Here is a 10746-nt window from a genome sequence, read left to right as displayed (position 1 = left end):
ATAGTAGGGCGTATAGATCAGCAGTTTCAGGCGGACCTGGTTGATATGCGAAATTTATCTCGGTATAATGATGATTATCGATATCTATTAACATGTATAGACGTGTTATCGAAATACGCATGGGCCGTGCCGTTAAAAGATAAAACGGGAAAGAGTGTTGTTGAAGCGTTCCGAAATATATTTAATGAGAGACAGCCAATGGCTTTGCAAACTGATAAAGGCACGGAATTCAAGAACAGAATTTTTCAAAAATTTCTCAAAGAAAGAAAAGTCAAATTTTTTACCACTGAGAATGATACTATTAAAGCGGCTATAGCGGAAAGATTCAACAGAACACTGAAATCTAAGATGTGGAAGTATTTCGTGGCGAAAAACACCTACAGATATGTGGAGGTTCTTCCGGATCTGATGCACAGCTATAATAACACATACCATCGGAGCATAAAGATGTGCCCAGTGGATGTTAACAAAGAGAACGAGAAGCAGGTGTGGGGTAACCTGTATGGAAAACATGAAAAAAAAGTGAAACAGAAATTTCAAGTAGGCGATTACGTGCGTATTTCACGCTTTAAACACACCTTCGAAAAAGGTTACGAAACAAATTTTTCGTACGAAGTGTTCGTGGTGGATCAGTGTGTGGACAGAGTGATACCAGTGTATATATTGAAGGACCTGATGGGAGAAGAGATAAAAGGGACGTTTTACGCAGAAGAACTAGTGAAAGTCAAACTTGATGACACGTTTCCAGTGGAAAAGGTGCTGAGGAAAAGAAAAATGAAAAACGGTAAAACCGAATTTTATGTGAAATTTTTACACTACCCGAAAAAGTTCAATTCGTGGGTGGAGCTATAAATACCGGTCGCATCAAGTGAACGTGATTATTTTAGCAAGATGTCTTCGTTTTACCTCACGTGTCCCAGCCATGCTTCTTTAAATTTCTTCCCGCAAAATACGTTATCCGAATTTACAGTGAAACTTCCCAACGCGTTGGAATTTGATTCTGATGTTGAAGTTGCCCTTACGGAACTTATATTCCCGCATTCTTTCCATAACATAACGGAGCAAACTAATTCATTCGAGTTTGATGTAGGAAACGGAGTGCTCAAAAAGGGTAAAATCCCATGTGGTTTTTACGATAGCACTTTGGATCTTATAAAAGCAATATCACATAATTTCCAAGACAAAATATCGGTTACATTCAACAAGACTACGAAAAAAGTGAAAGTGAATTTGAGGAAGGGATCCAGACTTATTCTTCACACCGGTATAGCCGAAAACTTGGGATTCGAGCCCGGTGAGATAAAGGGACCAATTGTGGAAGGTCCGTTCGCAGCTGATCCGAAACTGGATTTCCATCTTCTCTACGTATACTGTGACATAGTTGAACCTCAAATCGTTGGAAACGTATACGCGCCTCTGCTTCGTATAGTTAAAGTGCACGGTCAAGACGGTGAGATAGTGAACTCCACTTTCGAAAGAGGTCATTACATCCCGCTCGCTCGAAGGAGTTTTGACACCCTTCATATTTATATAAGGACGCACACGGGTCGTAAAGTTTCATTCAAACGTGGGAAGGTGATCGTGAAACTTCACTTCCGATTGAAACACTTGTGAATATGCCGTACAAAAAGTACTGTTGCTGCATTGACGACATAGCTGGTTATTATGTTAGTCAATCAGGTGGTGGCGGTAATTATCCATATTATCAAGGAGTGCCGCTGCAGCGTGGATCGGGAGGTTTCGGATCGATTTTCTCTGCCCTTTTTCGTTCGGCAATACCTCTACTGAAAAGTGGCGCGAAAGCGTTCGGGCGACAGGTCCTGCGTTCTGGAGTTGACATCGTTAACGACGTGGCACATGGAAAAGACTTGAAATCTGCAGCAAAAGATAGAGCGAAAGAGGCGGGGCTTGTACTCACAGACAAAGCATCGTCTAAAATTAAAACCATGCTAGGTGGGAAACATAAAAGGAAGCGTCTGGTTAAGAAAGCTATCATTCGTAAGAAAGCGAGGACAGCGTCAACACCTGATATATTCGACTGATGGCTTTCATTATGGAGAACTCCCCCGAATGTTTGAAAAGTGAAGTGGATTTGTTCACGTTGCCCCCAACGCAAACAGCAATAGAAGGTGGTGAATGGATAGAGTTTCTCCCTCTCTCCAGCATCAGAGATGGCAATGGACCCTTGGAATTCAACGTCAGTGGAAGCGGAGACGATTACATCGACTTGTCCTCCACGAACCTATACGTGAGGGTGAAGGTTTCTAAGGCGAACGGAGACGCTCTATCTGACAAAGACACCATTTCTACAGCGAATCTATTCCTACATTCCCTTTTTTCACAGGTTGACGTCTCGTTGAACGGAAGAAACATCACTAATTCTTCTCACACTTATCCCTATCGCGCGTACATAGAGACTTTACTTAACTATGGACATGATGCAAAGACCGGCCCCCTCGCTATGGAAGGGTATTACAAGGATACGGCCGGATTTATGACAGATCTACAAAACAATGAGGGTTTGAAGAAACGAGGTGAATGCATTGCAAATAGTCGATCATATGAAATGATGGGCAGACTTCACTGTTCACTTTTCTTTCAGGAAAGGCTGCTTCTCAACCTAGTGGATATGAAAGTTCGGCTGGTGCGTTCAAAGCCATCGTTCTGTCTAATCGCCGCAACTACCGATTACGACGTTTTAATCGAACACGCGAGTCTATTTGTTCGCAAAGTCAAAATCAATCCGGCTGTTGCAATCGGCCACGCGAAAGCCCTTGAAAAGACAACTGCCAAATATCCAGTCAACAGAGTGCTATGCAAAGTTTATTCAGTTGCACAAGGAAGCATGTCATTTGTTCAAGATAACGTTTTCCTCGGGACTATGCCGCGCAGAGTTATCATAGGCATTGTGGATAACGACGCTTTCAACGGAACTTACACCACCAACCCTTTTGAATTTAAACACCATGATCTGAATTTCATCGCAGTTTACTTGGACGGGCGACCGATGCCCCATAAACCCCTGGAACCAAACTTCCGGAACGGCAACACTGTTAGGGCTTATAAAAACCTGTTCAGGGTTGACGAGGACCACGGAATTGATTTGACCCGAGAAGAATTCGAGAAGGGGTACTCATTATTTTGCTTTTCCCTGCTTCCTGATCAGAGTGATTGCGGGCATCTGCAGTTGGTGAGACAAGGAAACCTCCGCGTCGAATTAAAATTCGATAAAGCGTTGCCGAAAACCATTTCTGTTATAATATACGGAGAATTTCAGAATCTCATAGAGATCACGAAATCGAGGAGCGTGTTGTGTGATTATTCCAGCTAATGGATACCAATCAGATACGTCGAGCCCTCCGAAAGAATCCAATCACAAGAGAAACATTTAGAGATGTTTATGCAAGCAACACCCTACCATCGCATATACGAAGTTATCCAACTGCTCTGGTTGTGAACACAGACACCAGCTTCGAGGGTGGAGAACACTGGTTAGCAATATATCTGCATGACGATGTTAATGCAGAGTTCTTCGACTCCTTTGGAAGAGCACCTACGGACTTTCAAAAAGGTGACATCGTCAACTTCCTGAAGCGATATCAACGAGTCCGCTACAATGATGTAGCGCTGCAGTCACCGGATACGGAAGTATGCGGGCAATACGTGATATACTATATATATTGTAAATGTTTGGGGGAGAGCATGCACGCCATTGTCTCGCGTTTTAATGTGAATAACGACAAGCGAGTGCATAATTTTGTGAAAAAGAAATTTTTCGTCTAATAAAAAGAAATTGCATTGTGAAAGTTTTGTCATTATTCAGCATGCAACCGTTAACGTTGCATCACCCATTCACAGCTGTGTGTGCAGGGGCGAGTGGAAGCGGGAAAACTTTCTTTTTAAAAGAATTATTGGAGCATAGGGAAAGACTCATGAAACCAATTCCAAAGAGGGTGATATGGTTTTACAGCGAATCTCAACCAATCCACGACGAAATAAAAAATGTCGAATTCAAAGAAGATTGCGATTTCGATAACGTTTCTGACGCGCTACTTATTTTTGATGATCTTATGTCAGAGCTCTCGGGTGATCAGAAAATTATTAAACTTTTCACCAAATACAGCCATCACAGAAATTTATCAGTCATTTTCATAACCCAAAACTTTTTTCACAGGGGGCTGCGAGAGATAACGCTGAACGCGCACTACATTTTCTTGTTCAAAAACAGGCGGGATTTGAATCAGGTTACTCATTTGGGGAGGCAACTGTATCCCACAAAGCTGAAATTCTTTCAACAAGTATATGAAGACGCGACGAAAGATTGCTATTCGTATCTCTTGATCGATTTACGTCAAGAAACGGATGAGAAAATGCGCCTGCGCACTAACGTGCTACCCACGCAAACCCAGTACGTTTATCTACCGCGAAGATGAAATCAAGCACCATTCCAACCATGACTGCAGTAATAGAGGTCGAAGGTTTTCAGCTCTCAAGCGGAACTTTCATAATTAAAGAGCTAGCATACTGCTGTCTACACACGGGTGAAACGTTTCGTGGGTCTTATAGACCCCCGTGTAAATTCGACGACCTGGCCGACAAGGACCAACGTCAGATTCGATGGGTCACAAATAACATACATCACATTCCATGGAATAATGGGCAATACTCATTCGAGATGGTGGAGATTGTGATGGAGAAATTGAGAAAAAAATTCACAGTGCTGTATACGAAAGGTTTAGAGAAAAGCCGTATGCTGGAACAGCAATATGGTTTACACGCTTTCAATTTGGACCCTGCTTCCTGATCAGAGTGATTGCGGGCATCTGCAGTTGGTGAGACAAGGAAACCTCCGCGTCGAATTAAAATTCGATAAAGCGTTGCCGAAAACCATTTCTGTTATAATATACGTAGAATTTCAGAATCTCATAGAGATCACGAAATCGAGGAGCGTGTTGTGTGATTATTCCAGCTAATGGATACCAATCAGATACGTCGAACCCTTCGAAAGAATCCAATCACAAGAGAAACATTTAGAGATGTTTATGCAAGCAACACCCTACCATCGCATATACGAAGTTATCCAACTGCTCTGGTTGTGAACACAGACACCAGCTTCGAGGGTGGAGAACACTGGTTAGCAATATATCTGCATGACGATGTTAATGCAGAGTTCTTCGACTCCTTTGGAAGAGCACCTACGGACTTTCAAAAAGGTGACATCGTCAACTTCCTGAAGCGATATCAACGAGTCCGCTACAATGATGTAGCGCTGCAGTCACCGGATACGGAAGTATGCGGGCAATACGTGATATACTATATATATTGTAAATGTTTGGGGGAGAGCATGCACGCCATTGTCTCGCGTTTTAATGTGAATAACGACAAGCGAGTGCATAATTTTGTGAAAAAGAAATTTTTCGTCTAATAAAAAGAAATTGCATTGTGAAAGTTGAATACCCTTCTAGGGTATCTGTATGTGTGTGTGTGCATGTGTGTGTGAAAGGTTTGCATGATGAATTCATGGGGCAGGTCCGAGACTGTATTCCATCCATCTTTTAATGCCGATGGTTGGAATCTGTTCACCTGAGTTCGGTAACTGGAGTGGCGTCCAGGCTAAGCCCCCCCCCCCTCACTTCATTCACCGTTTCATAAAAGAAGCCTTTTCCCCCCCCCCTTAAGATAATTAATAATCATAAAATAAAGGAGTAAAATACGCACAGTAATGTAGCAAACAACAAGTTATTTTGAAATAAAATTTTTTTTATTTCTTTAGATTAAAATATCAATTGCATGTTCAATTAATTTGTACATCTGCTTAGAATTTAAATTGATTCCTTTAATCGTTGGTGTATTATTTGCAAAAACTCGAATATCATAAATTGCATTGCATTTCGTGAAAAACACGCCATCGCCAAGAGATTTGGAACGTGAACAGTTTCCTCCAAATTGGAACTCTTTACCTCTCTCGTCGTACGCGAGCAATGTCAGGCTGGATAAAGTTAGTATAATAATTATGAGCACAATGATGACCGATATTAAGGCTTTTCCTGTCTCATCAACGCTGAAGTGTCTCTTTCGTGTTGTTACAGCATGATCCATTTCTTTTGATAAACCTTATTTTTTATGTACGTGGAAGGAAGGTTGATATCACTTAGTGCATTCAAAAATTCTTTCTGGGCTGGAAAAACTTTCTTCTTTCCCGAGCTGACGACACTGGACATAAGGTCGATTATGTTAGAATTTACAATTTTCCGTCCTTTATATACCAATTCTCCCTCTGGTGTCCATCTCACGATTCGCGGATGTAACTTCATGTAAGAAAGTATTTTTTCTACCGCCGGTCTGTTGGATTTTGGAGTTCCAAGAAGAATCACATCTTCGAGATCCGGTTTCTTTTCCATCATTGTCTTAGGCATTTTCTTCTCTTCGGTTTTTGGGGGATTCGTCACCGGCTTGGGCTCTTCTTTGTTCTCATCCTCCTTTTCTTCAATTTGAGGTAGATTGTTTTCATTAGCTGATATCCGCTTGTTCAACACTTGCTGATACAATTTTATTTTAATGTAATCAGGTTGTCTGCTTTTCAATATTTTCTGCATCTCCATGTCCATCTCAGAGAGATAACGTTCTGGGATTATGTGACGATTGACGCGTTCCTCGGGTACAAGAATCATCTTCTTTGTGAATTCCATATTCATTTAGAGATTAGCGAAGTTATCGCACTCAATGCAAGCGGCAGCAGCACGTTCAGGAAACCTCCTTTTTGTACTATGATTTTTTTCTTTTTATACAGCGGGAGCTTCCGGTCTGCTAATCTGCGAATAACCAGCTTGTGCTTTCGTAACTTTGTTTTCTGAGCGCTTGTTACGGGAATATTCCCCTTAAGCAGATTCAAAGCGCATTCACAAACTGTTTTTATCCCGCTATTCGGTAGTTTTTTCAAAAGTTTTTTTCGTTGATTCTGTGGGCAAGCGCACAGGAGACGTAGCATATGTTGCTTCCGCACCGTCATAACGTTGAATAACACGAGAGTTCGAGAGGTCATTCTTTTAACCATTCAGCGTACGCAACCGCTTTGGCTAACGCACAGTGTTTCGAGTGATGTAAATTACAGTCAACTTCGATTTCGGGTAACTCCATGATGTTGGGGCATAAGACACAATCCAAATTGAAAGCGTGTAAACCATATTGCTGTTCCAGCATACGGCTTTTCTCTAAACCTTTCGTATACAGCACTGTGAATTTTTTTCTCAATTTCTCCATCACAATCTCCACCATCTCGAATGAGTATTGCCCATTATTCCATGGAATGTGATGTATGTTATTTGTGACCCATCGAATCTGACGTTGGTCCTTGTCGGCCAGGTCGTCGAATTTACACGGGGGTCTATAAGACCCACGAAACGTTTCACCCGTGTGTAGACAGCAGTATGCTAGCTCTTTAATTATGAAAGTTCCGCTTGAGAGCTGAAAACCTTCGACCTCTATTACTGCAGTCATGGTTGGAATGGTGCTTGATTTCATCTTCGCGGTAGATAAACGTACTGGGTTTGCGTGGGTAGCACGTTAGTGCGCAGGCGCATTTTCTCATCCGTTTCTTGACGTAAATCGATCAAGAGATACGAATAGCAATCTTTCGTCGCGTCTTCATATACTTGTTGAAAGAATTTCAGCTTTGTGGGATACAGTTGCCTCCCCAAATGAGTAACCTGATTCAAATCCCGCCTGTTTTTGAACAAGAAAATGTAGTGCGCGTTCAGCGTTATCTCTCGCAGCCCCCTGTGAAAAAAGTTTTGGGTTATGAAAATGACTGATAAATTTCTGTGATGGCTGTATTTGGTGAAAAGTTTAATAATTTTCTGATCACCCGAGAGCTCTGACATAAGATCATCAAAAATAAGTAGCGCGTCAGAAACGTTATCGAAATCGCAATCTTCTTTGAATTCGACATTTTTTATTTCGTCGTGGATTGGTTGAGATTCGCTGTAAAACCATATCACCCTCTTTGGAATTGGTTTCATGAGTCTTTCCCTATGCTCCAATAATTCTTTTAAAAAGAAAGTTTTCCCGCTTCCACTCGCCCCTGCACACACAGCTGTGAATGGGTGATGCAACGTTAACGGTTGCATGCTGAATAATGACAAAACTTTCACAATGCAATTTCTTTTTATTAGACGAAAAATTTCTTTTTCACAAAATTATGCACTCGCTTGTCGTTATTCACATTAAAACGCGAGACAATGGCGTGCATGCTCTCCCCCAAACATTTACAATATATATAGTATATCACGTATTGCCCGCATACTTCCGTATCCGGTGACTGCAGCGCTACATCATTGTAGCGGACTCGTTGATATCGCTTCAGGAAGTTGACGATGTCACCTTTTTGAAAGTCCGTAGGTGCTCTTCCAAAGGAGTCGAAGAACTCTGCATTAACATCGTCATGCAGATATATTGCTAACCAGTGTTCTCCACCCTCGAAGCTGGTGTCTGTGTTCACAACCAGAGCAGTTGGATAACTTCGTATATGCGATGGTAGGGTGTTGCTTGCATAAACATCTCTAAATGTTTCTCTTGTGATTGGATTCTTTCGGAGGGCTCGACGTATCTGATTGGTATCCATTAGCTGGAATAATCACACAACACGCTCCTCGATTTCGTGATCTCTATGAGATTCTGAAATTCTCCGTATATTATAACAGAAATGGTTTTCGGCAACGCTTTATCGAATTTTAATTCGACGCGGAGGTTTCCTTGTCTCACCAACTGCAGATGCCCGCAATCACTCTGATCAGGAAGCAGGGAAAAGCAAAATAATGAGTACCCCTTCTCGAATTCTTCTCGGGTCAAATCAATTCCGTGGTCCTCGTCAACCCTGAACAGGTTTTTATAAGCCCTAACAGTGTTGCCGTTCCGGAAGTTTGGTTCCAGGGGTTTATGGGGCATCGGTCGCCCGTCCAAGTAAACTGCGATGAAATTCAGATCATGGTGTTTAAATTCAAAAGGGTTGGTGGTGTAAGTTCCGTTGAAAGCGTCGTTATCCACAATGCCTATGATAACTCTGCGCGGCATAGTCCCGAGGAAAACGTTATCTTGAACAAATGACATGCTTCCTTGTGCAACTGAATAAACTTTGCATAGCACTCTGTTGACTGGATATTTGGCAGTTGTCTTTTCAAGGGCTTTCGCGTGGCCGATTGCAACAGCCGGATTGATTTTGACTTTGCGAACAAATAGACTCGCGTGTTCGATTAAAACGTCGTAATCGGTAGTTGCGGCGATTAGACAGAACGATGGCTTTGAACGCACCAGCCGAACTTTCATATCCACTAGGTTGAGAAGCAGCCTTTCCTGAAAGAAAAGTGAACAGTGAAGTCTGCCCATCATTTCATATGATCGACTATTTGCAATGCATTCACCTCGTTTCTTCAAACCCTCATTGTTTTGTAGATCTGTCATAAATCCGGCCGTATCCTTGTAATACCCTTCCATAGCGAGGGGGCCGGTCTTTGCATCATGTCCATAGTTAAGTAAAGTCTCTATGTACGCGCGATAGGGATAAGTGTGAGAAGAATTAGTGATGTTTCTTCCGTTCAACGAGACGTCAACCTGTGAAAAAAGGGAATGTAGGAATAGATTCGCTGTAGAAATGGTGTCTTTGTCAGATAGAGCGTCTCCGTTCGCCTTAGAAACCTTCACCCTCACGTATAGGTTCGTGGAGGACAAGTCGATGTAATCGTCTCCGCTTCCACTGACGTTGAATTCCAAGGGTCCATTGCCATCTCTGATGCTGGAGAGAGGGAGAAACTCTATCCATTCACCACCTTCTATTGCTGTTTGCGTTGGGGGCAACGTGAACAAATCCACTTCACTTTTCAAACATTCGGGGGAGTTCTCCATAATGAAAGCCATCAGTCGAATATATCAGGTGTTGACGCTGTCCTCGCTTTCTTACGAATGATAGCTTTCTTAACCAGACGCTTCCTTTTATGTTTCCCACCTAGCATGGTTTTAATTTTAGACGATGCTTTGTCTGTGAGTACAAGCCCCGCCTCTTTCGCTCTATCTTTTGCTGCAGATTTCAAGTCTTTTCCATGTGCCACGTCGTTAACGATGTCAACTCCAGAACGCAGGACCTGTCGCCCGAACGCTTTCGCGCCACTTTTCAGTAGAGGTATTGCCGAACGAAAAAGGGCAGAGAAAATCGATCCGAAACCTCCCGATCCACGCTGCAGCGGCACTCCTTGATAATATGGATAATTACCGCCACCACCTGATTGACTAACATAATAACCAGCTATGTCGTCAATGCAGCAACAGTACTTTTTGTACGGCATATTCACAAGTGTTTCAATCGGAAGTGAAGTTTCACGATCACCTTCCCACGTTTGAATGAAACTTTACGACCCGTGTGCGTCCTTATATAAATATGAAGGGTGTCAAAACTCCTTCGAGCGAGCGGGATGTAATGACCTCTTTCGAAAGTGGAGTTCACTATCTCACCGTCTTGACCGTGCACTTTAACTATACGAAGCAGAGGCGCGTATACGTTTCCAACGATTTGAGGTTCAACTATGTCACAGTATACGTAGAGAAGATGGAAATCCAGTTTCGGATCAGCTGCGAACGGACCTTCCACAATTGGTCCCTTTATCTCACCGGGCTCGAATCCCAAGTTTTCGGCTATACCGGTGTGAAGAATAAGTCTGGATCCCTTCCTCAAATTCACTTTCACTTTTTTCGTAGTCT

At 42.4% G+C, this 10746-nt stretch overlaps 3 protein-coding genes across 3 annotated transcripts; 2 read left to right on the top strand and 1 right to left on the bottom strand.

Annotated features, from left to right (window-relative positions):
* The first annotated feature begins 348 nt into the window (after positions 1-348).
* LOC149088692 (uncharacterized) lies at positions 349-852 on the top strand. Its single transcript, XM_089252232.1, has one exon. The coding sequence runs from the start codon at positions 349-351 to the stop codon at positions 850-852; it is 504 nt and encodes a 167-aa protein (XP_089108358.1).
* Positions 853-2041: 1189 nt separating this feature from the next.
* Positions 2042-3331, top strand: LOC149088691 (uncharacterized protein F54H12.2-like). The gene has a single exon (XM_089252222.1). It carries the CDS (start codon positions 2042-2044, stop codon positions 3329-3331), a length of 1290 nt encoding a protein of 429 aa, XP_089108348.1.
* Positions 3332-8619: 5288 nt separating this feature from the next.
* On the bottom strand, positions 8620-9909 carry LOC149088690 (uncharacterized protein F54H12.2-like). The gene has a single exon (XM_089252211.1). The coding sequence runs from the start codon at positions 9907-9909 to the stop codon at positions 8620-8622; it is 1290 nt and encodes a 429-aa protein (XP_089108337.1).
* Positions 9910-10746: the final 837 nt, after the last annotated feature.

This window comes from Pholcus phalangioides, unplaced genomic scaffold (genome assembly GCF_987345545.1).
Source record: "Pholcus phalangioides strain wild (caught in Gottingen) unplaced genomic scaffold, Ppha-v1.0 ptg000003l_1, whole genome shotgun sequence".
Lineage (NCBI taxonomy): Eukaryota > Metazoa > Arthropoda > Arachnida > Araneae > Pholcidae > Pholcus > Pholcus phalangioides.
The sequence above is the reverse complement of the archived record's forward strand: the minus strand, read 5'-3'. Positions and strand labels throughout refer to the sequence as shown.